Genomic DNA, 27,828 nt, shown 5'->3' with positions numbered 1-27,828 from the left:
TTAATATTGTCTTGAATGGAAGTTTAATTAATTTTACTTAGAACACAGAATAATCATAAAGAGGTCAAATCAACTCTTTTTGGTGCCCATTGCACATATGAGTAAAGACAAAAATGTTCAAGTGATATTCACAAAATAAATTTGTTATAGAATTACAAATAATTCCTACAGTACCTACCTGAATGCAGGTGGGTATAAATACAAAGCAATACTAAAATAATCTGGGTCTTGTTGTTTCACAATGCTTTGGAGATAAATCCATTTTATGACTTCAAAAGGCCATTCTGCAATGCATACAGAGCCATCACATTTAGACTACTACAACAGTAAGTCTTTACCTGTATCTTGAGCTGCATGTGAACATACTGCTTCAGATTTTGAAAAACCCATTGATTTAATACTTTTTTATTCATTTTTAAAATTGCTGCAATACATTTACTTGACTATAGTTTTTCTATGTCGTGGTTTCAATGTTTTATATACATAGAAATTGTATTCTAACCTACTTATTTTTTTAACATCTTTGAACACTTTGAAAGTCTCAAAGGAGACCTAATCTTCCTACTCTAGCTGCTGCATGTTTTGTAAATGCTGGTAATGTGGAGATTCTGAAAATGTTAAAACTGTTAAGCAAAATGTGAAAATCAGAACAAAGACTTAACAGTTGGGCAACCCACCATTGCAATGTAAGGATCCAAAGTATTAAGCTATTACATTAAATAGACACGATGAAAGAAGGACATTCATCATCATCATCATTACTGTAGAAGCTGTGCTGTGAGAGGGTCCCACAGTTTTACTTCAGACTTGTTAATTAAGGCATTTTGTTTATTAAGGTGATGGGGCAGATTTCTGGGATTTTTTATTTGTCTGTAGGAGGTAGGCAACTCACACAATTGTACGTATCTGTATGTACAGGTATGTGTACAGGGTACCCTATGTGTATAGAGTAATCATAGTGTGTTATGTAATATTGTGTTAGTGTTATTTATTGCTAATTAATATTTGTATTTTCTAAGTTTAGGCCCAGTTATTACTCTGTTATCAATATGTTATTACTCTGCTATTCTCTACCACAGAATATAGAACATGTGCCATGTACCGCTTGCTGATCCCATACTTTGGAGACTAAAATTATTTATCTTTATTATTTAGTTGCCAAGTTAAACTTTTATCCGGACATGATTCTAAATTGATTTTGATCCTTCATCTTTATTTTAGAATTTAACTCCTTCAGGTCTCATATGACTTACAATATTATAAACTCTAAAATGATTATACCTGTATTGACAATAATCATTTATACAGTAGATTGAGAAAAAAAATGTATTATTATACAGTATGTCTGCATTTAAAAATCTTTAACACAAGCATATTTCTAAAAACCTACTGTATACCAGTGATAAAAATAGATATTTAAATATCTATAATATATCTATTTTGAGATATCTATAATAGATATGTTTGTTGTACTATTTTTCAATATGTTCTAGTAGGTAACTGTGTCAGCATGTGTAGGCTGCAAAGGAACAAGTAAAGGTTTATTCCACGCTGAAAAGAGAAGAAAAGAAAAAATAAGAATCAAATAAACCTTTACTTGTTCCTATGTTTCAAAATCCTAGGCAAAGTAAACAAACTGTTTATTGCTCAAACAACAAAGACCAGAAAGATACTGTATGTATATAAAAATTCTGAAAATGAATGACTTGTATTTTGTGGCTGTATTTAATTCTCTAAAATCCAAAATCATTGCTGTGTAACTTATGCTATTAATTGATCAGTAGAGAAAAATATATAATTTTTCAATATATTTAGAGAGAGAAATGTCTTACTTTATACCAATGGACATGAACATGTAATTTCTATTGTATGCTTTAAATAAGAAACAGGAAGAAATTATTTCAAACATGTGCAAAAACATTTGTACTACATTAAACATTTGATGCAACAAGTTCTTAATATGTGGTATCTTAAAACAACTTTTCTTTACTCAGGCTTTATTTTCTCCCCAAATTCAATTACTAAATTCTTGAACTGTAAGGTATTAATTTAAAAGCACTGAGGCAGCCAGTAGGAGTGTATTGATTGGAGTATAATGTCATGTGCAAAGGCGAGAGCAAGATGAGAAGTGTTTTCTGTTTAATGGCCTGAAATAAAATAGGTGGGAATGGCCTCTAATTAGCCAACAATTGCTGGATAACCCAGTTTCCCTCCTATAATAGCCCCCCCATTGGTCACCAGCTGGCAGTTTGTCTTGTGTTTGCAAATCACTGCTGACTGTAGTGAGTGCCTCCTTAAAAAAAAGAAAAAAAAAGAAAAAAGAACTAAAAAAAAATAGGGCTCCAAGGGTCTCAGCTGCTGGGGTACAGCTTGCTGCTTGCAATGAGTAGCAACTGTCAGTTTATTTTATCTCAGGCTTTTCATCATTCTGCAAAAACTGGTTGGTAGAAGCCACCTGAGAGTCCCAAGGATTCATAGGCTACAAGTCATTAGCTAGGACTACTCAATGATTCAGGGGCAGAAACTCTGCTGAATATTGCTTTAGATAAAGTACATCTTAACTCTTGATTCTCTGATAGGTAGAATCATTTCTTGCAGATGCCAGTTCTAATAACTCGATACTCTGCTCTTGTGTTTGAAAAAGGACAAGGCTACAGCACCTATGAACTGCTGAATAACAGCAGACGAAATAGCACTGACTTCTGCATATAAGTATACCTAAGGCACTGTTGACTCGAAAGTACCTTAGTATTACTCTCTCAAACCATAGAAAATTCTGGGCTTGTTAACTATTGGATTGGATTGATGATCAATCTAAGGCAGACCTTAAGGAAATTAACACGATTTGTATTGAATGATTTCCAGTTGATGGCACATCCAAAGGGACATGACAAAACCAGATAGGAGATACATGAATAAGTGGACTATGCCAACAATGTTACATTTTTACTTGATTTATGTTAAAAACAAATAAACAGCCACCTATAGTATACTCTATGGATATGTGAGTTGCAAATATTTTTATACTTATGGAATAAGGCACTGAAACCTTTAACAAGCAATCATGTGGTATAAGAATTCCTGTTGATTGCTGTGTAAAATACACTTATATTTTTCATATATACTGTAGATATATTTTTTTGTTTTTTATTAAATAGATCAGACTTGTATTTGCATATATTATACATAAGAAAAATAAAAGTTAGACGATAAATTATTAAATTATAGTATTATATTAGGGCTATTAATAAAGAAGGATATCTACATTATGCACTATTATGGGTGAAGGGTTCTTTGAGAAATCTAATATCAATATATAATCTTCCTTTGCTATAAAGTAATCTGCCATTATGTAGCATCATCATAATATCTAACACACAATACAACGGGAAAAAAAAAGCTTGCCCATTAGGAGGCCAGCACTAATGTGTTTCGTGACCAATGACTTACACACTGTACTTGGATCGCTGAACATGTCATTTCGACTATCCTTCCATGCCAGCAGCTCCTCTGTGTTGACAAGTCCAGTTGTTTCCATATGACTGCTAAACGCTGTCATCATCTTGCGGGCTTTGGCAGCACCAAGGTACACCTGTGTTTTCTGTAGCAGTGGCAGATCTCTTAAGTTCCTGGTGATCTCATAAGCCTTCGCGAAATACTCACAGCCCTTGTCATATTGACCCTATTAAAACAGATCAGAGTGGAGAAAGAAAGATACTGAGAAGGGGCTATTTTAGAATGATAAGGGGGCACTTAGCATCCAGTAGCATATTTGGATTGTGCAATAGGAGCCCTCGCTGCAAGTGGATGTTTTTATAATGCAAATGCACGTGGGTAATTCAAGGGTTACACTTCAGATGCTGTTAGATTGCTTATGAAACAAGAATAGGACAGTAACCTTATAACTTGTGTGCTGGGAATTCCTTAAAATATGAAACAAAGAGGTATTGGGGGACTTTGAAATTTTGTCTTTGAGTGTACTGTGTGTATTACACTAAGTCAACAGTGGAACGTGAGGTTATAAAGATATATGTACCCCTCCTCTTTCCCTCTGCCTCTTGTTTCTGTTCAATCTAATACCAGAGGTAGCAGGGTTACACTAACATTATGTTTTGTTAAAATATCTCATCAAAAGAGAACAAAAGGTCATGCAATCTCCAGAGTTATCAGGTATATGTTTGCCTTTCATTCTCAAAGCACAAAGGCAAATCCTGGTTTTATTCAAATATCAGGAGCTGAAACAATACTGTGTTTATCTATTTTTTATATTTTATTTTTTATAATAGTTTGAAATATTATTATTTACCACAAGCTGATAACAAAACAAGTGGATAAAAAGATAACTTTAGGATATTAGTGTGATGATTTCTTTGAAGCCAGCATTTACCTAATAAATCATAAACTGATGGGAAAAACATTTGCTTCTTCCTTCAGCTGAAAACTAAAATGGGAAGAAACAGCCAAAAACACCATTTTAAAAAGCAATCAAAATTAATTTTTATAAAACAGATTTTCCTTTGCCATAGTACCCTTGCCTTGAAATTTTCATGACAATTTGTTTGTAAAATGACATCTGAACACAGATAAATATTTTTTCTTTCTTACAATAAGTTAAAGTGTCTCTAAAGTAGGAGTAATGAAAGGCTTCATCACAGCTTCCACTGTATAAATTCCTCCCCTTGGTAGCTTGTAGGCATGTACCTATTTAGCCAGTTATAATTCAGCTGTACAGTATGTTGTGCAACACAGTTATGTACAACTCAACTTGCTGTATGTTCTGCAGGTCTAGATCATGTCAGTCTCAAGGGTAAGTTGTACAATCTTTCTGATGGGCCTAGGGGCTTGGTTTAGGAGGCCTGCTAGGAAAAAGTCTTATTTTCTTAGGTTTTATTATGCATCTGTTTGGATCTCTGCTGGGAAAAGAAGTAACACACTCGATGTCTGAAAGCTTGTAGTACAGATCCATTTTCATTATAGTAAACTCTCAACATAGAAACAATACAACAAATTAAATAGAAATGACAAATGATTTTTACATTGTTGTGCACAGTCTAATAAGCCTGTGAAAATGCAAAATATACATTTATCAAACAAAATCTTACTAAATGATTCCAAAAGCACAGCTTTCTGGTGGCTTTATATCCTCACGATATGACATCTTATTTAAAGTAAGATTCATGCACACTGAGAAATTAACACTTATAGACATCTAATCATGGTGATTCCTACCCTTAAGTTATTGTCATTGCTAATTAAATTAATTGTTCATGTACTAATTCAATTATATGGAAAAAGTAACTGTATTTAGAAGTTACAACATTAGAAATGATTACTTTTTTAATTAATCAGAGACTACATGTAATTCATAGGAAAACAAGCACATGGAAGATTTTGTAGGGTTTAAGCATTTATCTGCTTAAAATAATCCATCCATTGTCAGCCTCAGAACACATGACTACCCACCCTCTGGATGGGATACAAGTCCATCACAGGACAACAAGATGTCTATAGGAGGGTGGAAGCAATCAAAGAACATGGTAAATAGACCAGAATCAAACCCAAGACCATAGAGCTATGAAGGAGCCATATTAACTGCTTTGCCAGTGTGTCATCATCTTAAATTGAAATTTTGAAGCAAAATTTATGAACAGTATTGTAGCGCTCTTGGGTTCACGTGGGTATGCGCCCTCACCACTGCTGCCTCAGGTCGGCCCCCTACCACTGGGGACTCGAACCCGGGCCTCCGGCGTCACTAAGCAGGCCCCAGCCAGCTAAGCTCCAGCTGGCTAAGCGAAGCCCGGAAATCTCCTGTCAGCCCGGTGGCTGCGGTCCCTGCTATTCGCTGGGAAAGGCGGTGACATCACCATGCTGGTAAGCCGGCTCGAACAACCTGCAATGTCCGCCGTATGGGTTACAGTATATTGTCTATCTTTAAAATAACTTTAAAATCTTTAAACATATAACTATTATATTTTAATTTTTTACTATGGAAAGCTAATCTTCTGTAAAGGCAATCCAAGTTAAATCCATTTAAATCCAATACCCAAATAGTCATGTGAAGGCCAAAGATGATGAAGGGACACTCAATTCAGTTACACATTTTAAAAATACATTCTGAAACATGGTAAAATGTTAAGTTACGTACTCTGTTGTTCTTTACATTTTGTGATTTTCTATTCAGCTACTGTATGTAGGAATGATTGTGAACTCTATTACATTGTTAAATGTTAGTTCGCATGTACGTATTTCTCTGCTGCTCAAGTGCTGTTAAAGGAGATAATAAGGTAAACCCAAGGTAAGATAAGACTTTATTGATCCCAAAGGAAAATTGAGGTGTTACAGCAGCCCAGCCCAAGAAAAGCAAGACAGACATCAGAATAGGCTAAAATTAAAATAACTACAGCATTAGAGTAATTAAATAAGTATATAGAATACAAAATAAAATAGTTAGCAAAATAGGTGTGTGCAAAATATGCTAATGGTCACTGTAAAACAATAAAAGATGTGCAAAATGTGCATACTGTATATAAATACTGTAGATACAGATCGAAAATATCAAAGTATAAACAGTAAATTAATGCAGTGTCCAAAAAGTAAACGAGTGCAACATGCTGTCCATAGATGAGCAAATGAAGGGCTAACAGGCCTAGCCTAGGGCAGTGTTAAACACCCTGACAGCCTGCAAAAACATTCCCTTGAACACCATAGCAGGAGCAGTCTGTTACTAAAAGAGCTCCGCTGTCTAATAACAGTCCCGAGTAGCGGATGAGAGGCGTTGTTCATGATAGCTGTGAGCTTGGGCAGCATTCTCCTCTCAGCCACTGCCTCCAGCCTCAAGCCAGACTTCTTGATGAGTATATTGAGCCTATTCACATCTCTTGCCATGATGCTGCTGCCCCAGCACACAACAGCGTAGAAGATGGTCACTGCCACCACCGATTCATAAAAAATTTGTAGCAGTGTTCCACATACACAAGGACCTGATCCTCCTAAGAATATGGAGTCGGCTCTGACCTTTCTTGTACAGGGTGTCAGTATTAACAATCCATTCCAACCTATCATCTAGGTGTATCCCTAGGTACTTGTAGGACTGCACCATCTACTGTATGTCCTCACCCTGGATGGAAACAGGAGTCAACAGAGACTTATTCCTCCAAAAGTCCATGACCATTTCTTTAGTATTGCAGATGTTGAGTTGGAGATGGTTAAGATGACACCACTCCACAAAGCTGATACTCAGGCTCCTATATTCCTCCTCCCTCCCCTCACTAATACACCCCACAATTGCAGAGTCATCCAAATATTTCTGCAGATTACATGCATCAGAGTTGTATTTGAAGTCAGAGGTGTAAAAGTTAAACAGGAATGGCGCAAGGACAGTCCCCTGTGGAGCCACAATACTGCTAACAACCTGTTCGGACACACAGCTCTGTAACCGTGTCAGCCCTATTAGAGACATTTCTTTAAATGCTGGCATAAAAACAAGCATTTGTAGAAGAAATTCTACATTAGTTTGGTGGCCTCAAAATCATGCTGTTCATGTTTATTTTTTAATATTTGATTAGGTCTTGTTTTATCATTTAGGGTGGATGCTAGGTTCAGGTTTGTTTGTGGCAGACAGATTCGGCCAAGTTGGTAACACTGGGGGGGACAGTATTATGTACTGTATGACTTAAATACTGTGGGTTAACAAATTAGAAACTATCCTTTCCAAATTGCTCCAGAGGGGCTTAACTGGGGCAGTGTGGTGGCTCTGTGGTTAAGGTTCTGCGCCTGTGGGTGGAAGGTTGCCAGTTCGTATCCCGCGGCCGGCAGAGGAATCCTACTCCATTGGGCCCCTGAGCAAGGCCCTTAACCCCAAGTGCTCCAGGTGTGCCGTATAAATGGCTGAACCTGCGCCCTGACCCCAAGCTTCTTTCCCTGTCTGTGTGTCTGTGTATGTCATGTAGAGCAATTTGGAGTATGCAACAAGACTAATTCCTAATACAAGAAATTGTATATGGCCGATAAAGTAATCTTATCTTACTGGTAATGACACTAATTCATAATTAAAACAGATTAAGTTGTATAGTCCAGGCAAAAATTATCAGGGGTCCCACAGTAAGAGAAAAAATAGGTGCTGACTTTTTCAGGATGAAACGGTGCAGGGTGCACATGAGAACAGGATTGGGAAAGAAAAAGAGCTTAATTCTTGGGATAAGCAAGAATGGGATACATGCATATAGGATGCCAAAATGCAGGAACTATATGCATAATATCAGCAATAAATGCCCAGGCTGCAAATATTGGTTTTCTTTCCAGCCAATCAGGAGTTGGTATCGTAATTTTTTAACCTATTAGAACAAGATACAAAATATATTATGATACAAGAAAACAAAAAGCACTTAAGCAATAAAATACAATCATGTGTTTGGCTGTATTTGAAAGGGTAATAGTCTTATTTTAGAACACAATTGCGGAAGTGACCAGAGATTGTTTGGAAAAACTTATGTTAATGAAAAGTGACTGTAACTTATGCATTGCTGCAGGGTAAAAGCAATGCTTTGCAGATATTTAGGTGACATTTTGTAAATGCAAAGGAGATGAAAATGCTGCATGCAACACATAGAAGCCATATTTAAAACCAAAACAGGGGCGAGAGGCCTTAAGAGGCACTAAAAGCTGTACACCCTCAGGCAGAAAAATACAAACTCAAATCACATCATTTTCTTAGGAATCAAAGTTTGGCCATATACGTCAGACTGACCCTTGCTAACTCTGAACTCGAGACTGCTGTCAAATGGCAAGGGTTCTGGAGCTTGACCCAACATTTTATTGACATTGGGTCAAATCACTGGAGAGCGGCTGCCAGGGAAAGTATCCCGTGCTTAAGGACAGTGCAAAACAAATGAGAAAGTTTAGGATTTAGTTTTGGTTTTGGAGTTTTTTCTTTGCCCCAGTACAGCACTTATTTATTTACCCTATGGTTGCGTTTTATGTTTGTTTCACTTAGAATTATCTATAAATGTTCATATATACAACATCTTGCTCCAGGTTGTATCACAGATAGATTGCTGAAAATATACACTGTGCTATCACAAACTATCAAGCTCTGTTCCAGACATAGTTGGCTGACGTCTGATCTATGTTATTGGTTTACTGCAAACAGGAGATCTTATGTGGTGGTGCATAATTAGCTCTGTACCTTTTGTTTGTTTGATTTGTTAAATGAGCCAGGATATCTTTAGTTTGCAGTGTACCGACGGGCCTTTGGGTTCATACCAGTACCAGCAACAAATGCTTTGTTTTTCCAATAAAGCTTGTTCTCCTATGAGGCTGCTTGAAGCCATTTGAGATATTTTCAAATTGTTTAACAACAAGAGAACTGCTTATGTCTGTTGACAATAGTTCTTGCTTTCTCATATTCTTTGTGTATTAACAGTAAAAATAGCAAATGTAGAAAAGTTCTGAATTGCAAGGCACTATTTCTATTTTATATTCCAAAATTAAAAAAAAATATAGATATTCCGCTCAATGCTGAGCTTGTTAAATGACAATAGACAAGTATGAGTAGACAAGGACATAGCTACACCACACTGGTATATAGTTCACAATAAAGAAAAAATAATTTTTAAACTTGTTTTAAATATAAAGCCCTTTGTATACTGAGTATGTTCATTGTACACCAAATGTCTCAACTTATACAGTATACTAATGCGTTACGTCATTCTATGTAATTGACTTTACAATTGATTTATATTAATATCAAAATACAGTCTGAAAATGAGATACACCAGAATGAAAAACACCTATATAAATATGCTGAAATAAATAAAATTATTCTTTTTTTCCAAGGAATTATTATTAAACAAATATGATTTTCAAGGAGTTGCGTGCTTGGAACTTGGAACTGCCCAAGGTACCTGTAGATTAAATTTTAATGTATTTCACAAATATAATATCATTTTGAATTTCAAGAATTGTAAAAACAACATGTAATGATATATGGATTTCTTCAAGAACATTGTATATTGTATACTTATTTTAATGACATTAGACACAAGCACTTACTCTGGAATTGAAAATGACTCCCAGGCACATACAAGCTTCTTCTAAACTTCGACTCTGGTCACTTCCTTGTGACACCTCAACAAACTTCTCCAGGTATTCAACAGACTCTGCAACTTTTCCTTCACTAAAATATCAAATAGCAGAAATACAATTAATTTACACCATGTAAACACTTTAGAAATTATGTTAGCTTGAGAAGTTAATTTGGCAATATTAATTTAGTTTCTCAAGCTAAAGCTTGTCTGTCACTCTACAGTACTGTATGTAGATGCAGTAACTGTAGATCTTTCAAACTTTTGTGGATGGCAGGAATATTGTACTGTATACACAACCAGCACCAGGTCACCCATGGTTAGTTCAGCAACAGAGATTTCTAATTCTGCTTTTTATACAGTATATACAGTACAAATAATTATTTTTTACATATTACTTTAACTAAATACTGCATATGCAAAACATAATTAGAAATCTCTTCAAATCATTCTGTATTTTAGCAGTGAGATTCAGAATACTGTATTTATATGTCTTAACTTACAGTTATTTCACTTACAATGAACCCTGCTAGATTTGAAAAATGGCTGAAGTGTATTTCCTATAAAATCTTTCCATTTGTCTGGTACCTTTTATTTTGTAGTTCATGTTTAGTATGGAATTGGTGACAGAATAAACAAACAAGCAAAAAAGATCAAAAAACTTTACTTCAATAAAAGAAGAAAGTAGCTGAAAGGTGAAAGGAATGTAATAACAATTTACTGGAATAATAAAAACATATTACTGACTTTCATATCCCTAATAGTTTAACAACTTTTATTGCAGATCTTTGAAATGAGTAAAATTACCTTTTTAGCAGTTTTAAAATAGACACAAACTATTTAACCTTTGTATAGAAAAATGTAATATAAAGATACATACAGCATTCAATGATTTTGATAATTATATAGTCCACATAAAATAAGGATTGCCTGATTTTACTGCTGTTGAAGGCAAACAAGTCTTCATTTTTCTTATTTCCACCATTCAATTCAAATCCTAAAATACATTTAAAAGCCCACACCTTGATATACATGTAACATAAACAAAGAATGCAATTAGGAAGTTACTAATTAAATAAAATAAAAGCATTTGACTTCCTAACATTTAGATGGATAAATATCACCCTTTCGTATAGTTGGGATATGAATTAAAATATCTTGTGAGAAAACAGAATCCCTGGGTCCAGAGATTGAGACTGAGATAGTGCAGACTATTTGTGTATCAAGGTGTTTCCAATTTCCAACTGGGAAAACAGGACTGTTAACACCCACCTCCCTTGACAACTGTCCAATTATGTATATCACACTTGGCCTACTGTTTGCACTAGAAGTAATCAATAAAGGATGTGGTTGAGTGAACATAGATTTTGGTTGAACCAATGCATGAAAACTTAATCATTTGCTCAGAGTGGAAAAATCAAATAGAGCAGGGATGAAACAGCCACTCAGGGGTTTGACGATTGTGCCACCAAGTTTGTGGGCCTGAGCTGTTAGCAATAAAGCGAATGGGATCAGTGACAGGTGGAAATCTAAAAGGCTGCTTCTATTTCATGAATTAATGTAAACACTACCCATGTAATTATTTCTGTGGTCATTTTTGGAAATTTCATATAAGACCCGCAGGTCCAATTTAATGAAAATCCTCAGCTTACTGGGGCGTTTAATTGTATATAAGGGAAATCTAAGTGTGAAGAGATGAAAAAAATTGAAAGCATAACCTAACAAGTGGAAAATTTTATTCAGCTAAAACATAGCATTTCTGTTTAGATATTGCCTCTTGTTGATACTTTCTGGAAAACCTAAATATAAATAAGACAATTGTGGAGGCATATCTTTTTAATTTCAAGCCAGTATGAAAAGGTCCATTCTGCATAAACTAGAGATAATACCAAGCCAACCAACCCAGAGCAATAAAAAGAATAACAGTTTTATTTTTCACTAAAGGTGACTCCATTCCAGGGTAATTATTGTTGGCTATCACATCAAGCAAAATTTGCAAGTACTGTAATTGTATGTACTACTGAATTACTTTATATGAATAATACTTTCAGTATGCTCAGGGTTACAGAAACTATATTGTGGGCATAATATAGACTTATATTCTACATGGCATCATTTTACTTGCCAGTCCTACAGTAGTTGAAATCTACTTTAGAAGGCGGTACACTGATGATTTTATTCTACTAGTTGTCTTTGGGATTACACATGTTACTGTATGTTATATTCCCTATTACCTTATGCATTTTTGCATATATTAACTGCAGGTAGTAATTTCTATTATTTTTGCTAGGTGGTCATTATTTATTAATTCATGTTACAGTACCTGGATTTGTATTCATGGTCCTAACTCTGTCAATTGGAGAAAATGCCATACTTTGCAAAATAATAACAAAATAATAAACTTTGGTAATTATTTTGCTACCTGTACATTCCTTTGCTAAGGTAATCTGCATTAGGAAAATTACAAGACTGCTCTCATACAGTACTTCATTTTATAGTGGGTATATTTTTAAGTTATGCTTTCTACTCTATAGAAACTAATGACTTGGTTGAAAACCTACTGTTATATAACATGTTGTTTTTATATATGCATACCACATCTAATTCATTATTATCATCACTGGCAACTTCACATGGTTGAGTATAATTGTCTTCCATGATCCTGATAAGACCAATACAGTATGTGATCTACATACTCTCTGACTCTCTGAGGGTGAGCAGACATTTGGTTGGAGATATATTGTCAATATGACAATTACAGTAGCAAATAATTAGCAAAACAGGCCCACACTTAGCCAATGCACTAGTTACAAATACCACTTACCATAATTAACAGTGGAGAATTACTTGTCTTGTACAATAAATGGCAGGTTTGAGTAAACTTTTTATTTCCATAAAATCTCTGAAAAATTAACATCCCCAAACTGTTAGCCTAGTACTGTGGTAGGCATGATAATGAGGATACCAGGAAGCAAAAGTAAAGTTTATCAACTTAGTATCAGAGATGTTTGAAAAAGATGTGAGTATACACACAGCTTGTGTAATTTTTCACGATGTGCAAGGAATAAAATGTGAAATACCATACTGCAAAAAATAAAACTAAATGGACATTACAAAAATAAAGGTGGTGGAGATTTAAAAAAAGAGGTCATAAAATGTGGAGTAGCACAAAAGACCAACTACTGTACAGTATCAGAGTACTGATCATGGTCCCACAGAGCATGAAACTTGCCAGTTGAGCAGCAACAATTCCTCAGTGGTTTCTTCTCATACATCAGTGAATGAGGATTGAAAGATGTGCTGCACTTAGATAACAACATTTCTCCAATGTTGTTATCAGATAGCAAAATGTACATTTATGGATATAAGAAGTATTTCTCCGTATTGTTAAAATGACAATACAAACTTCTTTGTAGTGTTTTTATCTAATGTAATTTTTGGGTTTAATAATTAATCTACACATTGACACAAAAATATGGTATGAGCCTGTCCATAATCAAGTCTTTCCTTCAAAGGGGTGGTGCCAACAGAAAATGTGCAAGGAGTATTTAGGCCTGAGGAGGATATGTGCACACTGAAATTAGAGCCCATGGAACCCTTTACCACTCCTGAATATGAGAACTTGCGAGCTGCTGAACCCAGTCTCTTTTGAAAATAATCTTCTGGATCATGATTTTTAAGGTTGTTAAATATGCAATCTTTCTTATAAATACACCCCTGAGCTCACATCATAAGTGGTTTTGAACTGACATTGGTGGTTTTTATTTTATGCACCAGTATTAGACCTTCACTGAACATTTTTTGCAATTTAACTATCTATCATTGATGTGCTTATTAGCTGTGAAGTCAAAAGTGTTGTAAAGGATATGTGCAACACTACATGCATATGCTGTATTCTTCAGTGAATCAATGTTTACAGCTGTACTTTCTCTACTTGCTGTACACAAATATCATACTTTAAAAGCCTCTCCCTGCAGCCTGCCCAAGTACCCACTATCCACCATCCACACCTCAACGTGGTGCTATTTTGTCTTGTACAGTAAGTAATACTCCCAGCTATTTCAGTGGCATGGGGAATGAGAGTTGGGAGTTGACTTTATAGGCTCACCGACAATTTTATTTAATGCCCTTTCCATTACAGTGAGGCGTGCTAATCACAGAGGTAGAGAAAGAAAGTGCAGGCATCCGCCGGACATAGAAGAGGGATTCATGTTATTAATTTTAGCTGATTACTATAGGTTTGCAATTACTGTTGTTTGTTATAGTCAATCAATGTTATTTTAATTTACTTAAGGCCAATGCATTAGTACTTCAATTATAAGACAGGGTTACTTACTGTATTTCTTTTAACCAAACACACTGTATACTGTAATGCATTATGGACTTGGCTATTTATGATGGTTCTCTGCATTGAACCTTCAAGAATGTCGACACCCTACTATATAATGCTTTTAATTATTTCCAAAAAAGAATAGATAACATTTCAGTAACAGCAACACTACATTTAAAATATGTTTCCAATTAATTAGTGTTTCAATTTTCAAATATATAGAATATTCTACTATTTATTACAAATACTATTCAAAGCAATTGCATTATTTATACAATTACAGTAAATTCAGCCCAGAGTTCCTTCAGTTAGATGCATTACAATTTAAGTTCTGAGGCCTTTGTATAAAAAAAGATTAAATTACATTTTTTTTTCATTTTGGGCTGGTATGTAAACATTATTAAAATCCACTACAGTAAGAACAATGATCAGCTTTGTACAATGCATTTCATTCACTTGTTTCTCATTTAAAGAAAATAAGAACATTTTGTGTCATAGGTTCAATGATTAATGCTGTCCTGTATTTTAATAGACCACAATAAATGGTACATCTCTGATAAAAATGATTTAATTTATAAACTATTTCATTATTTTTTTAATTTCTCAGAAAACTTGTCAGTCAAATGTCTCAATGTTATGCATTCCACGTGCTTTCCTCAACAGTCTCACATTCCCGTACACACTGTGTTAAACAAATGCTCATCTCACAACTAATTTTCCTATCACAGTTCACTCCTGTCACAGTTCCCCTCTTTTCACACTTCCCTTCTCACTATTGCGGATTCTCTTCTCAAGCTCCTAGTATGCATTCTTTTCTCCTTCATTTCTTCTCTGCCTGACCAGCTTCTGGTTTACAACTTTTGCCCTTGTGACTCAGATTGGTAACTCATGGTTTAAATCACTCTTTTGTCTAACTTAGTTTTTTTATGGATCTACCTAAGCCTTTCTTTTTGAGCCCTGCACGGAGTCTATATTCCCTTCTCTGCTGTTACTTACAGAATAGTGAGACAGCAACATGGACCCAGTGGGCCAGAGCGACCCATTTTCCATTCTTCAACAGTAATCCCTGGCTCTTAGACAACTGACCGCGGCAGTTCAATGATTAGTGGACTACATCACTCGTTCACCACCACCTCAACAAGCCGCACTCGTGCCAGTCCAACCTCTCTTCATCGCCTCTAACCCCTTACCCCTCCCTGTCCCAGAAATAATTGATGGAGAACCTGTTAAATTCTAGAACTTTCCAACTGAGTGCTGAACTTTCCAACCTTGGACAGGGCGACTAATCTCCTTGCCTGTAATCCCCCTGAGACCGCTGACATAAACTTATTTCAGGCTACCATGGAATCCATTTTTGGTCAATACCATCCACATTATTTGTCCGTTTCACATCTCATCTCTCTCACCCAAGTATCCTGTTCATTCCAGGATTATACCACAGAATTCTGCTTTTTGGCTTCCCAAGTCCCATGGAACCAGGAAGCTCTTATCCATTACTTCCGCTCCAGGATGTCAAATGAACTCAAGGATCACCTTCCATACCTGCCACTCTACTTTCCTTCCTTTGTGAGATTGACATTAGACTCTAGGAACATAAATTTAAATTTTAGACAACCACCCACAAGATTATCTTCTGTGGAGAGGAGCCACCGGCTTTGTGAAGGGTGTTGCCTCTACTGAGGGGTGTCCAACTCTTGGCCAGTCTACCCTCCTTGCACTTCCCCGCCCACTTCTAAGGTCGGTATCATTCCTTCCTCCTCTTCCACATCTAGGCCCTTTCTTCCTGTAACCATTTCCTGGGATAAACTTCAAGAATCTCTTTTGGCTTTTGTTGATTCAGGTGCCGAGGAAAATTTCTTCGACTCTGGACTTACTAACATCTGGAACCTTCCACTTCTCCCTGTCTCACCCCCATTCGTCTACTTACTCTTGATGGATCTCCTCTTTGTCGGGTGGAATGGCAGATGGTACCCCTTACTGTCTGCATCGGCGTAACCCACACAGAAAACATTCAATTCCTCCTCCTACACTCTCCTTCACATCCTCTGGTTTTGGGATATCCATAACTATTTACAAAAGCACAACCCCCACATTTCCTGGTCCAATGGCAAACTTCTTGCTTGGGGACCTCAATGTCTCAATCAGTGCTGTCAGCTACCTCTAAGACTTTCTGTCACCCATGTCCCTCAGGATGAAGCCATTAAGATCCCTCCCCCCTTCACTTGGCATTCAGCCAGCAAAAGCACTCTTTACCACCACATCGGCCCTACTATTGCACCATTGATTTACTACCTAAATCTCTGCCCCTGAAAGAGAAAATCTACTCTCTGTCCCTAAAAGAATTTGACGCCATGGAAACTTACATCCAGGAATCCTTAAAGTCCGGTTTTATACGTCCTTCCACCTCTCCTGCTTGCGCTGGATTTTTTTTGTTGAAAAAAAGGATGGATCCCTGATACCTTGCATCGATTACAGAGGTCTCAATCAAATCACAATCAAGAACCGTTATCCCCTTCCCCTCATCTCCTCTGTGCTAGAATCACTTCAGGGTCCCACTATTTTTACCAAATTTGACCTTCGGGGTGCCTACAACCTAATCCACATTCGTGAAGGGGACGAATGGAAGACAGCCTTCAAAACCACCTTTGGCCGCTACAAATACCAGGTGATGCCTATTAGTTTGTTTAATGCTCCTGTCGTTTTCCAGAATTTCATGAACAATATATTTAGAGACATCATTCACAAATATGCGCTAGTCTACCTGGATGATATTTTATTTTTTTTCCATAATTTACAAGACCATATTCTTCATGTCTGCAAAGTCCTGACTCGACTTATCCTTAATAAATTATTTGCCAAATTGGAGAAATGCACCTTACATCCAGGATACACTTTTTGGGTTATATAATCTCATCACTCGGGGTTGAGATGGACCCTGCTAAGGTTACACCCGTCCGGGACTGGCCCACCCCTGAGAAATTGAAACAAGTACAGTGGCTTTGTTAATTCTTACCACTGTTTCATCAGGAATTTTAGCTCTATTGTGGAACCCATCACTGCTCTAACCCGTGGAGACCCTAGACAAGGCAAGTGGACCTCTGGCTTTTAACCGTCTCAAGAAACAATTCTCCACAGCACCTGTTCTCCGTCATTCAGATCCTACTCTTCCCTTTGTGCTTGAAGTCAACGCCAATGCCATGGAGAGAAAGGTACCCTTCATCCATGTGCTTTCTTTTCAAGAAAACTATCCCCGGCGGAGATTAACTACGACGTCGGGAGCAGAGAGCTTTTGGCCATGAAGCTCGCCCTTGAGGAATGGAGGCACTGGCTGGAGGGTGCCCAACATCCATTTACTATCCTCACTGATCACAAAAGCTTGGCCTACTTGCAATCTGCTAAATGCCTCAACCCTCGCCAGGCCAAATGGACTTTGTTCTTTTCCAGATTCTGCTTTTTCATAACTTATATCCCACGTTCCAAGAACATCAAGGCCGATGCCCTTTCCTGCCTTAGTGATCCCTCTGAAACCATCATACTACCTGCCAAAACTCTCAAAATACTTTTGCAATATCAATATATAAATGTTTGGGACTATAAATATGTTTAATTTATTCAAGAAGGTAAAAGCTAATTGATTTTATTAAAAATAAAACACTTTATTTACTAGGTTTTCTACTGGAAATCCCAGTTAAGACTTCAGTATCTCAGTATTTTGGTATAAGCATTGAAATGTATATACTGGATGCATTGCTACCTTTGATCTAATTAGTACACTTTAAATGTATTTGTTCATTAAGTACTCTAGTGCCTTTAATATCACAGAAGGTTTATACGTTTACACATATGTTCACACAAAAAACATATTACACAATGAAATAAAAATTAAGAAAATTATAAAGCCAATGAAATAAAGCAGAGGCAGAAGATAAAATAATCATAAAAAGTAAGTTTTTATTCTACATGCAATAGCACCCCAATGTGACTGAGATCCTGGTTTATTTTGGGATGGTGTAGCAGAACTTTAGGGTACAGCAAAACTGTTACTAAATACTAAATCGGTATGAGCGGATCAAATTGGGTTGCCTCCACGTGCAGGGAAGAATATACAATGTTTTGGCCAGATCAGGACAGCTTAAATGAACACATCAAGGTAATTAAATGAAATGAGTTTATTTTTTTTCTGTGTGATGTAGAATCTGTAATTTTATCATTCTTCACCTTGATAGGTTGATGAATATCTGATTAACATGGTTATATTCTGCATATTTTGTAAATATGGAGTACAATAATATTACATGTAATCACGGCAGTACAGTTTTATGCATTATACACTTAAAGGAAGGTGGTACAGTAGGATGGTAGCTAGCACTGCTGCTTAGCTAAGCTGCAGGGTTCAATTTCATTCAATTCAGCCGATTCCACTGTCTGAGTTTTTGGTGTTTGAATTCTCCCCCATGTATCTGAATGGGTTTTAGCCAAGATCTCCAGTTTTCTCCCACAGTTCTGACTGGACTTTTCAATACTAAAGCCTCAATTCATGTGTAGCATTTCTAACTGAAGAATTCTAAATTTTGTGACTGAAGGCACTATGATCTAAGTTTAATAGATCACAATTTGTTGGATAAACCTTATCTGTATGTAACATCTAGCTGAGATGTCAAAAAAAGAGATGTTATCAACACTTACCTTTCTAGAGCATTGGCAATTGCTTTATAGGCTTTACCTAGGCCATCTTTATCTCCCAGAGCCTTTGAGAGTTCCATATACATATTCAAATACTATTGAAGAGAAATAAAAGGAAAAATAGCTGTCAGTCAAAACAGTGCACAGTGTTCTTTGTTGTCACCTTAAACAATTAATTAATTACAGTATAAGCATTGAAATTTGACTTCTGGGACAGCTACTTATAAACACCATCTGTCTGTGGTGAGTACATCTCTCCATCCTGAGTAATCTGAAAACCTACGTTCTACAGAAATCTACAGAATAAAGGGGATCTGCCCTGCAATAATGTGAAGTGAACCAATTTAAGACACCATTCAAAAAGACATGGCTACAGGAGATTTCAGGTAAAAAGTAAGACTCTTTACTGCTTGTAAAGTCATTTTACCATTGTGATTATTTTTTTAAAGATTTACTATGAAAAGATATATACGTTTGTTTCATAAAAAGTAATGAATCATGAAAATATGTTTCAAATTCAGAATATGTAGAATTTAACACGTGTAGGCTCAACCAGAATACAGCAACAGCACTTGTGGCTACCAGTTTATAGTCAATTGATTCATTTTTATTACTTTGGAAACAGATAAGATGTAGCAAGTAAAACAAAATCCCAAGACATATTAAATTTAGAAGTAAGGTCAATATATTTCCATCCTAAGCAGAGGTTTTGATCTTCAAGGTTTTCCTCTTGTGACTTTAAGTAATTACCTTTCTGATACTAACTACAGGCAATTTCTTCAAGACACACCTTCGATTCCACACCATATTATCTATTTTGCAGACATAAAATGTGATCAATAATAAAATTGTGATTAATAATATCTGGGTTACCATTGAAAAACATAAACAATATTGTTTTTGCTACATTTACAGTATGCATACATTTATTTAATCTGGAATTAGAGTTCATAATACAAAAGTACGAGAATGTGAAGCATCCACATTTTAAGAAAGAGAGATTTACTGTAGCTCTGGGTTGTATCTTGTTTTATTTAGGATGCAGGTTTATCTCTCATGTTGGCTTGCTTAGGCATTATTTAGGATTTCCGAGTACTGGGTTAACAGCCTGGGGTTTTCTGGTTGCTCAAGCCGTAGGCCTCTGAGATGCTCTGTTTGCAAATAGATTCATTTGTATATTCTGTTATGTGTTACTTAGTCTAGATTTAGTTTCTGGTATTGTGAATTAATGTTTATTTATCCCAGTTTGCATCTAATTAATTACTCTTTCACTAACGCTTTGCTGAAGAACAAAGAACCTAGATCTCTCTAACTATACCAGCTACTCTGGTATGTTCTTGGTATATATTTACAATTTGAGGTTATGTTTACCCCACTTGGTATTTTTTATTTTATTAACTCCTCAACTTATAAGGTAACAATATAAGGTGTCTGCAATAATTGTCAGAAAAGCATGATTGTGTTGTGTGCTGATTTTGTACAGTGATGGTCTTGTTCCCTGTCTAAATACAAATAGTTTTTCACAAAAACTGTGCCAGGGAGCACGAAGGCCAATGAGACAAACATAAGAATTATTCTAGGAGCTGCAGGAAACAATGAGAACTACCAATCAACCATCATATTACCTACTTTTTAGGAGTTTTTTTTGCCTAAGACTCATTTTATTTTATTGATTATTTGTGCCATTGAAGCATAAGAGAGATATTTAGACCACCTTTGTCACTTATCAAATTTTGTCTCAAACATGTACATGCATGTTTGTGTCTGTGGAATCCTGTCAAGGGAGTATCCTATCAGTTCTCATTGCTTATTGGGATAGGCTCCAGCTCTCCCATGACCCTGAATTGGATAAAGTGGTTAGAAATGAATGGATGGATGTCTTATAGTATGAGTTTATACAGTATGTAGTTTGCATATAGTATGAGTCTATAGCACTCATGTCTGTCAGCACTCTCTGTCTGTCTCTACTGAGAGTGGCACAGCAATTGATGCAAAGAAAATAAAAAGAACTATTATTTTAAGGTACGCTGGATAGCTTTAGAATTAGAATTATTTTGTAGCCTGTACAAATGTAAAACTGTCATTTAATATGTAGTAGTGTTTGAGATTTAACAACAGAATTTGTATAATTCCATTGTCCCATCATTTAATAATACTATCCACCTTTTGCTTCAAGCTTACATTAAGAAAACAGACTGGAAAATACAGAAATTACGATTCTTGAAATATACCACACCTTTAATTATGTATATCCATAAATATACATTTCTTGTAAGCACAGGAAAGATTGAAAATAATACTTATAAATTTGACTTTTTAATTTTGGAGACTAAGTCAATGCAGATTAATTTATTTAAGTGGAAATTAATAACTGAGTTTCAGAAAAAAGGTATACACAAATGTACACCTTAACAGTATATATCTATGAAATTATCTCAGTCAATAATCTTCCTAGAATTTACAATCACTGTAAATATAAAATGAAATACAAGCTATTTTTGCAGGTGAAGATGTGAAAAAGTTCTACCTTTTCTACTATCAAAGTAATTTAATAATGTATGATACTGCATTCCAGACTGCAGTTAGATGAGTTAGACTGCAATTTTCTTCTACACTAGATAGCAAAGTAGGAGGGCAATGTAAAAATGGAATGCCCTTTTAAAAAATATACAGAGCTTCACCACCTTTATGAACAAAATGGTAATAGTCATTATTTTCAACAATGTAATGCTGTCCATCCATTTTTTGAGAAAGGAGAATCTTACTGCAATCCATTCTCTGAATACTATTCATACAATCACTTGCAACATTAATCAAAGATCATGAACTAATGATTTCTGACAAGCAGTGCAATAAAGAGCTACAGACCAACCTGTACTAATGCTTCTGCTGATGTTACCGGATCCAGCTCACAAGGTGCTGGTAGACTGCTAATGTAAATGGTTGCTAGACACTTTCCCATAAAGCACTTAGTAATTGAGTCACATGATGTATGCAAAAAGCTTTTTCATAGTATTCAATGCCAAGACATTAACACAGATGATTTACTATTGCTTAAAACTCACTGATGAATGCCATGTTTTAGCAAAAAATAGTGCTTAGCTGAGAAATGAGTCACTATTTTCACATATTATAATTGTGATGTAATGCTTTAGATTTTAATAGTAATGAAGAGATTTGAGTGATTATTGCTTTTTTGGAAAATAAAACCTATTTCTAAACTTTTAAAAAAGATCTAAACTTTGGCTCAATAAAAGTATTATATACTAAACAGTTGAGCAAAATACTCTAATGACAACAATGGTAGAATCCTACCATATTGTAAGAAGTACATAAATAGCAACAAATCTAATGATTCAATTTCTGAATGCTGTAGAAGATCAAAGGTTAGAAATGCTTTATAATTTTCATAAATTGCCCAAAGTATGCCACACGACACTAAAAAGTAAATCTTCAAAGATAATATTTTTAATATACCAATCAACAGCTTAAATATTGTATTAACTGGTTTTGTAAACAATTATATGAAAAGTTTCAATGGTCTTGTGAAATACTTTAATTGCTGTAGTGCTGGATACTTTGTAATCTAAGAATACATTAGGCTCTCAGAAACTAATGTAGTCAGGTCCATAGTGAATTACTAATTATTACTTTTGAACCAATGGATAATACAGTATGTACAGTATGTGGTCAGTGATTCCTCTTCATTGTGACCTGATAATGACCCACAGGTTAATGTGTTAAGAAACAATTACTTTTATTATGCAAAAATATAATTAAAAGTAAACAAAGACTCTTACAATGCACAATAACATTAGTAAGACCCAAATCAGATTTGATCTTTGTAGTTTGTATGGAAAACATTAAAATTAATAAATTATTATTCTTTTTAAATGGCTGCTATATTAATAAGGAATGAATCTGAAGTTTATCTGTTTTCAGGAAAGAACTATACAAAAAGACCATAATTGAATTATGTTGGTCAATGGGTTCTTCTTTGAGGGTGAGTTATATTGGACTGCAATAGTTTGGGACTATGGGATTTATGTCAGGGCATTTAGACCTGACTTACAAACTCTTATCAGCTTTCTCATTACTTTGGTATGAAATGGTTTTTCAGGGAAGACAAAGAAATGAAAAGTTCTCAGAATTCAGCAAATTGGGTTACCAATTGTCAAGGTAGGATCTGGTAACAAGAAGATTTTATATAAGATATGGTTCATATTTCAGTTATGAAGTTTGAAATGAACGTGGCATTTGTGCTTTAGTGCACAATCAATTTTTGAAACACTTAAATGTTGCATGTTTCTGAAGGCTGCCACGTTTTCAATTCAGTGCCTACTATAGAAAACTTCTGTTAATAATTTTAATAGTAGAGACCCAAATATAACATATACAGAGCCCTGACTGTGTGCCTTAGTCTGTTATATAACTTTTAATATAAATTATATTTTTTTCAATCAATAGCAAGTGTGAATATAAGGACAAAATGTTTCTTTTTGGGCTCAAAAACAAAAAAAAATTATATAAACATCAACACATTAAATAAGCAATCAAGAACCATGTCATAGCAAATTTCTTTGATAGTTAATCTGAAAAAAAATGGAGATTATTGCAGTTTTTGTTTCATTTCAATATTATTAATTTGATTTAATGTGTTCAATATTTTATGACAATGCCATTTTCTCTTGTACAATGCTTAAAGAACGACTGAGAGGAGTGAGAACACACTGCTATGGATGAATGACAAAAATGCAACATGGAAAAAAGTAAAGGACAGAGCTTAACCAGGATCACACTGCAAAATTACTGTAAAATCACATTGAGAGTACTGTACAGTAGTTACATGGTAACAGGTACAGAAAAAATGTGATTGCATTCTGTGAGATGCTCACTTTATTTCATTCTTCCTTATCACAAGATGCTTCTTATCCATGTTCTTTGGTTGCTATTTGCTGAATTGTGGTATTTTTCCCATGGGATTTTAGACACTGTTCTTCTCTGTCTCTGGTCAGAACCAGGATGAAGCATTCCCCTGTCGGAAATGGTGTATTCCATATGAGAATGAAAAAATGTCTGAAGACACTATCTGGATTTTATAGGGTGCTATGTGGTTTTAGAGTGGTTTGCGGAGGAAAAATAATAATGCATTTTATCAGAAACAGATTCAGAGGGTTAAAGTCTGTTTTAAAACTTTGTATCTAAAGGCACTGAATCTGCTCTTGTAGATTTAATTGCAAAAGTTATTTTGTTTAAGGCAGAAAATATAAAAAGTTAATAAAAAACACTGGTAGCACAAGCAACTTTAACATCTTGAATTACTTCATATGTATTATTGAAGGTGCTTTTGAAGAAGGACATAATTTATCCTCTTTGTTTGACAAATGCGTCTCTGAACACAATTCCATGGGATTCACAAGCTTCATATTTGCACTGCCTTTTGTTTTTGTCTTCTGCTAAACACTTCTTTCATCAGTTCAATATAACACATAAAAGCTTTGAAAACATACAGCACGTGGAATGATGTGGGCATTTAAATGTACAAAAAGAGAAATGAGGAAATGTTCTGGCAGAGAACTATCAAACTATGAACCATTTAAAATGTATTGCTTCATGTAGTGCAACTTAAAACCAGAAAATCTGTAAAGGGTTATCTTCTGATCAGATCTGTTTAATAATGAAACATGCGCATTGGTATGATAGATTAATTTTTCTGAGATATGTGCTTTGTTGATTATTATGTATAGATTACCCAACTGTGTTCTAATTGTGAACATAATATTATTAAATTAATCTCACATGATTGTGAAAATTAAATCAAATGAATGCACAATGGCATTAATTTCCTTTTACCATTATAATATTGACACCGTGTTGCAGGGTATATATTCATGCAAAATATTTGTTAGTTTAGCACACCAAATTGATACGAGTATATTAAATCATTTTTGCTTTTGGTGAAGAAAACATTGTACTGTCACCATCACTGAAAAAGCATCTTACTTGTTTATTCACCACATACATCCATGAGTCCATACATCTACAATATCTAAGAGAAAGGCTTTTTGTAAGAATATTAGAAAGGCCACAAATAAAAGGAGGTCATTCTAGCTTGTTTAGTTGCTAGTTCTGCCAGCCATTGCTTGAAACACACTCAGGTATCGCTACATGGCTAGGTACAGTAGCTCTATTCAGACTCCTAATATGCTCTGGGTAAAGAGTTGCCTCATGTTCTTAGTTTCCAATAGTGTCCTATTAACTATATAGCCTAGCTGTTATACCTGCTCGTGACAGACTACCGGAAGACACTCTTGAGCAATCAGTGTAACTACTACTCAAGATCCAATCTATCAATTACCTTGACAATGTGAAGTGGCAAAAAACCTTCTGTACTCTTTTAACCAGTGCTAACCTTATTCTTATTTAAGACCTGATTTCACCACTCACCTTTGCTCTGTTTTAGAGAATCTGTTTTTCCCTGTGTTTGTCATTTATTTCCAGCTTCGGACCTTGCTTGTGTTTTCAACTTCACTTTTGGATTTCCCCTGCATTCTGTTTGGCTTTTCCTGTGTTTTTGATCTGTGCTTGCACTTTTGGATAAGTTCCTGGATTATCTTATGTGCTTTCTTGTCTCTGCTGGCTACAAATTTCTGTTTGTCCCTGACTACGGCTAGGATTGCACATTCAGCCTGTTCCTACAACCGGCTACTGTCTGATCGCTCTGCCTTGTACCTGAGTTTGCATCACCGTCTCGGACTTCTGCTCTCAGTCAAGTAAGAGCACATCATTACATTAGCATTCGATTTGTCTACCTTATTCATTCTTGATTCTCCAGATGATGAAAAAGATACATCTACATAGATACCTAAGACTCATTCACAAGGAATGAATGATCCTGATTAAAGTATTCAAAATCCTGAAAAGCACTGACAATGTTAACCCAGTGCCACTCTTCAGAATAAACGAAAGAGGAAACTAGTTTGCTAAGCATTTATAACCGAAAACAGGAGACAGTTCATGCTAAGTGTTTTGTGGACATATGGAACAAGCTTCTCAGCCATGTTGTTGAAGCTGTTTTTTTCAAGAAATGGTTGGAATGCTATATAGGCCAAATTATTTGCTGTTATTTCAGACCTGTCTTATGTTCTTATGAATTTTCTTCAGTCTGAGTGCTTCCTATCTTATATTTATTCTTTTGTTACTTGCATATAACATTCCACAGCTGTCTAAATTCAATGTCATCTGCAATCTGTTTACCTACACTTCCAGAACAGATACTTGTTTACAGTATATCCACTAACTTTATCTCTCCCTAATATCAGCATTCATTCCTTATCAGTACTCTAGTTTTTATCCATTGCCCTATCTACATCCTACAATATCAAAGCCTTTTGAAAATGAACAAAATTATGAACACAAAAGTGGTAATTATCTAAAGAAATGCAAAAAGCAGTTTGTCAGTAGTTAAATACTTTAGCTTTTATCCTATTAAATACCAGAATATTGGTTTCATTTTCAAAGGAAAATACCTGGTTTTCAATTTAGAGTTGTATATGGTGATTTGGTCACAAGGAAATTTGAGAAATGCAAATTAAAGAGGATAAACATTTAAAAAATGACACTGGAATACTATAAAATTAAGTGTAAATAAATAAACAGAAATAAATAGAATTTAAAATAACTTTCTCACTGTATCTAAAGCCAGTCACCAGTCCAGCAGTCTGACGACTCCAAAACAAAGTCAACTCCAAAAAAGCTTATGTCTGTGTAGTACTGCTTAAAATAAAAAAAACTCCTGAACTCCAAAATGCTCATCTTTGAATTGAATACCACAAGAGCAGAAGTAATAGTGAGAAAAAAATTAATTCAAAATTAATATTTGTTGTTATTTAATGGAACTAAACAAGCCAAATGCTAAAGCTGGATATCAGCTTTAAAAATGAAAAACAATCGCTGGTGTTGTATTTCCATCTTCTTTCCTTTTGCTTTTTTCTTGGAATGTAACTGCCTCTTTTTCTGAGAGTCTACTTAAAATTTCTTAAATTAATATATTCTGTTACAGTATTCCACCTGTTTAATGGATTTTAGAAAAATTCAAACAAATCAGATGTGTTTTTATAAAGATTTTAATAGCATTTGATAAATTGTATATCAGTTTCTACATTTAACCATAAAGATGTACTGTATCTCAAATCTAAAACAATGCAAAATATTTCAAACTATCCTATTTAAATTTAACATTTAATGTGTTTTATGGTACATATTGTACAATAAGCTACAGTACATGTATATTGTATATTTTCAATGTAATTTGCATATCCCTATGCTATAAACTTCTCTGCCTTGTACAATAAACAAAAAAGAGTGACCAAAAATAAGCTAATATGGACTTCCAATCTCATTACAATTGAGGCATTTTAGATAGATTTCATTTACAGTTTCAATGATGGGGCTGAATAGTTAACATAGTGTGAAAAAACAGGTGTGATTAAGGACTCATAACCAAAAGATGGTGGATCTGAATATTGGGAGAAGCACTGTTTTATGCCCCTGAGCAAGGTGTATCATGCAGACTATTTCAATGTAAATAAGTACAAATGTAAGCTGTGTTATATAAATTGATCAGCAAAATAAATAATTACAATGGCCCATTTTCACTTAATTTCACACCTTAACATTTCGATAAGTAACTGTAAAAAAAAATAATATTATTGGTAGTATTTATTAGATATC

General features: G+C 35.0%; 1 protein-coding gene across 7 annotated transcripts in view; it reads right to left on the bottom strand.

Moving 5' to 3' along the window:
- ttc29 (tetratricopeptide repeat domain 29) overlaps positions 1 to 27,828 on the bottom strand; it is a 94,324-nt gene that overhangs the window by 20,070 nt on the left and 46,426 nt on the right. For 5 of the 7 annotated variants that reach the window (XM_015344504.2, XM_015344503.2, XM_015344500.2 and 2 more), the window contains 3 exons: positions 19,099 to 19,190; positions 10,051 to 10,174; positions 3,451 to 3,682 (listed from right to left, as the gene is read on the bottom strand). In XM_015344504.2, the coding sequence (XP_015199990.2) occupies positions 3,451 to 3,682; positions 10,051 to 10,174; positions 19,099 to 19,190 (448 nt within the window). The remainder of the gene's footprint in view (positions 1 to 3,450; positions 3,683 to 10,050; positions 10,175 to 19,098; positions 19,191 to 27,828) is intronic. The other 2 variants (XM_069188641.1, XM_015344505.2) reach the window with 1 other exon arrangement.

This window comes from Lepisosteus oculatus, chromosome 1, assembly GCF_040954835.1.
Source record: "Lepisosteus oculatus isolate fLepOcu1 chromosome 1, fLepOcu1.hap2, whole genome shotgun sequence".
NCBI lineage: Eukaryota > Metazoa > Chordata > Actinopteri > Semionotiformes > Lepisosteidae > Lepisosteus > Lepisosteus oculatus.
Note: the sequence above shows the minus strand (reverse complement) of the source record. Positions and strands in the feature narration are given on the sequence as shown.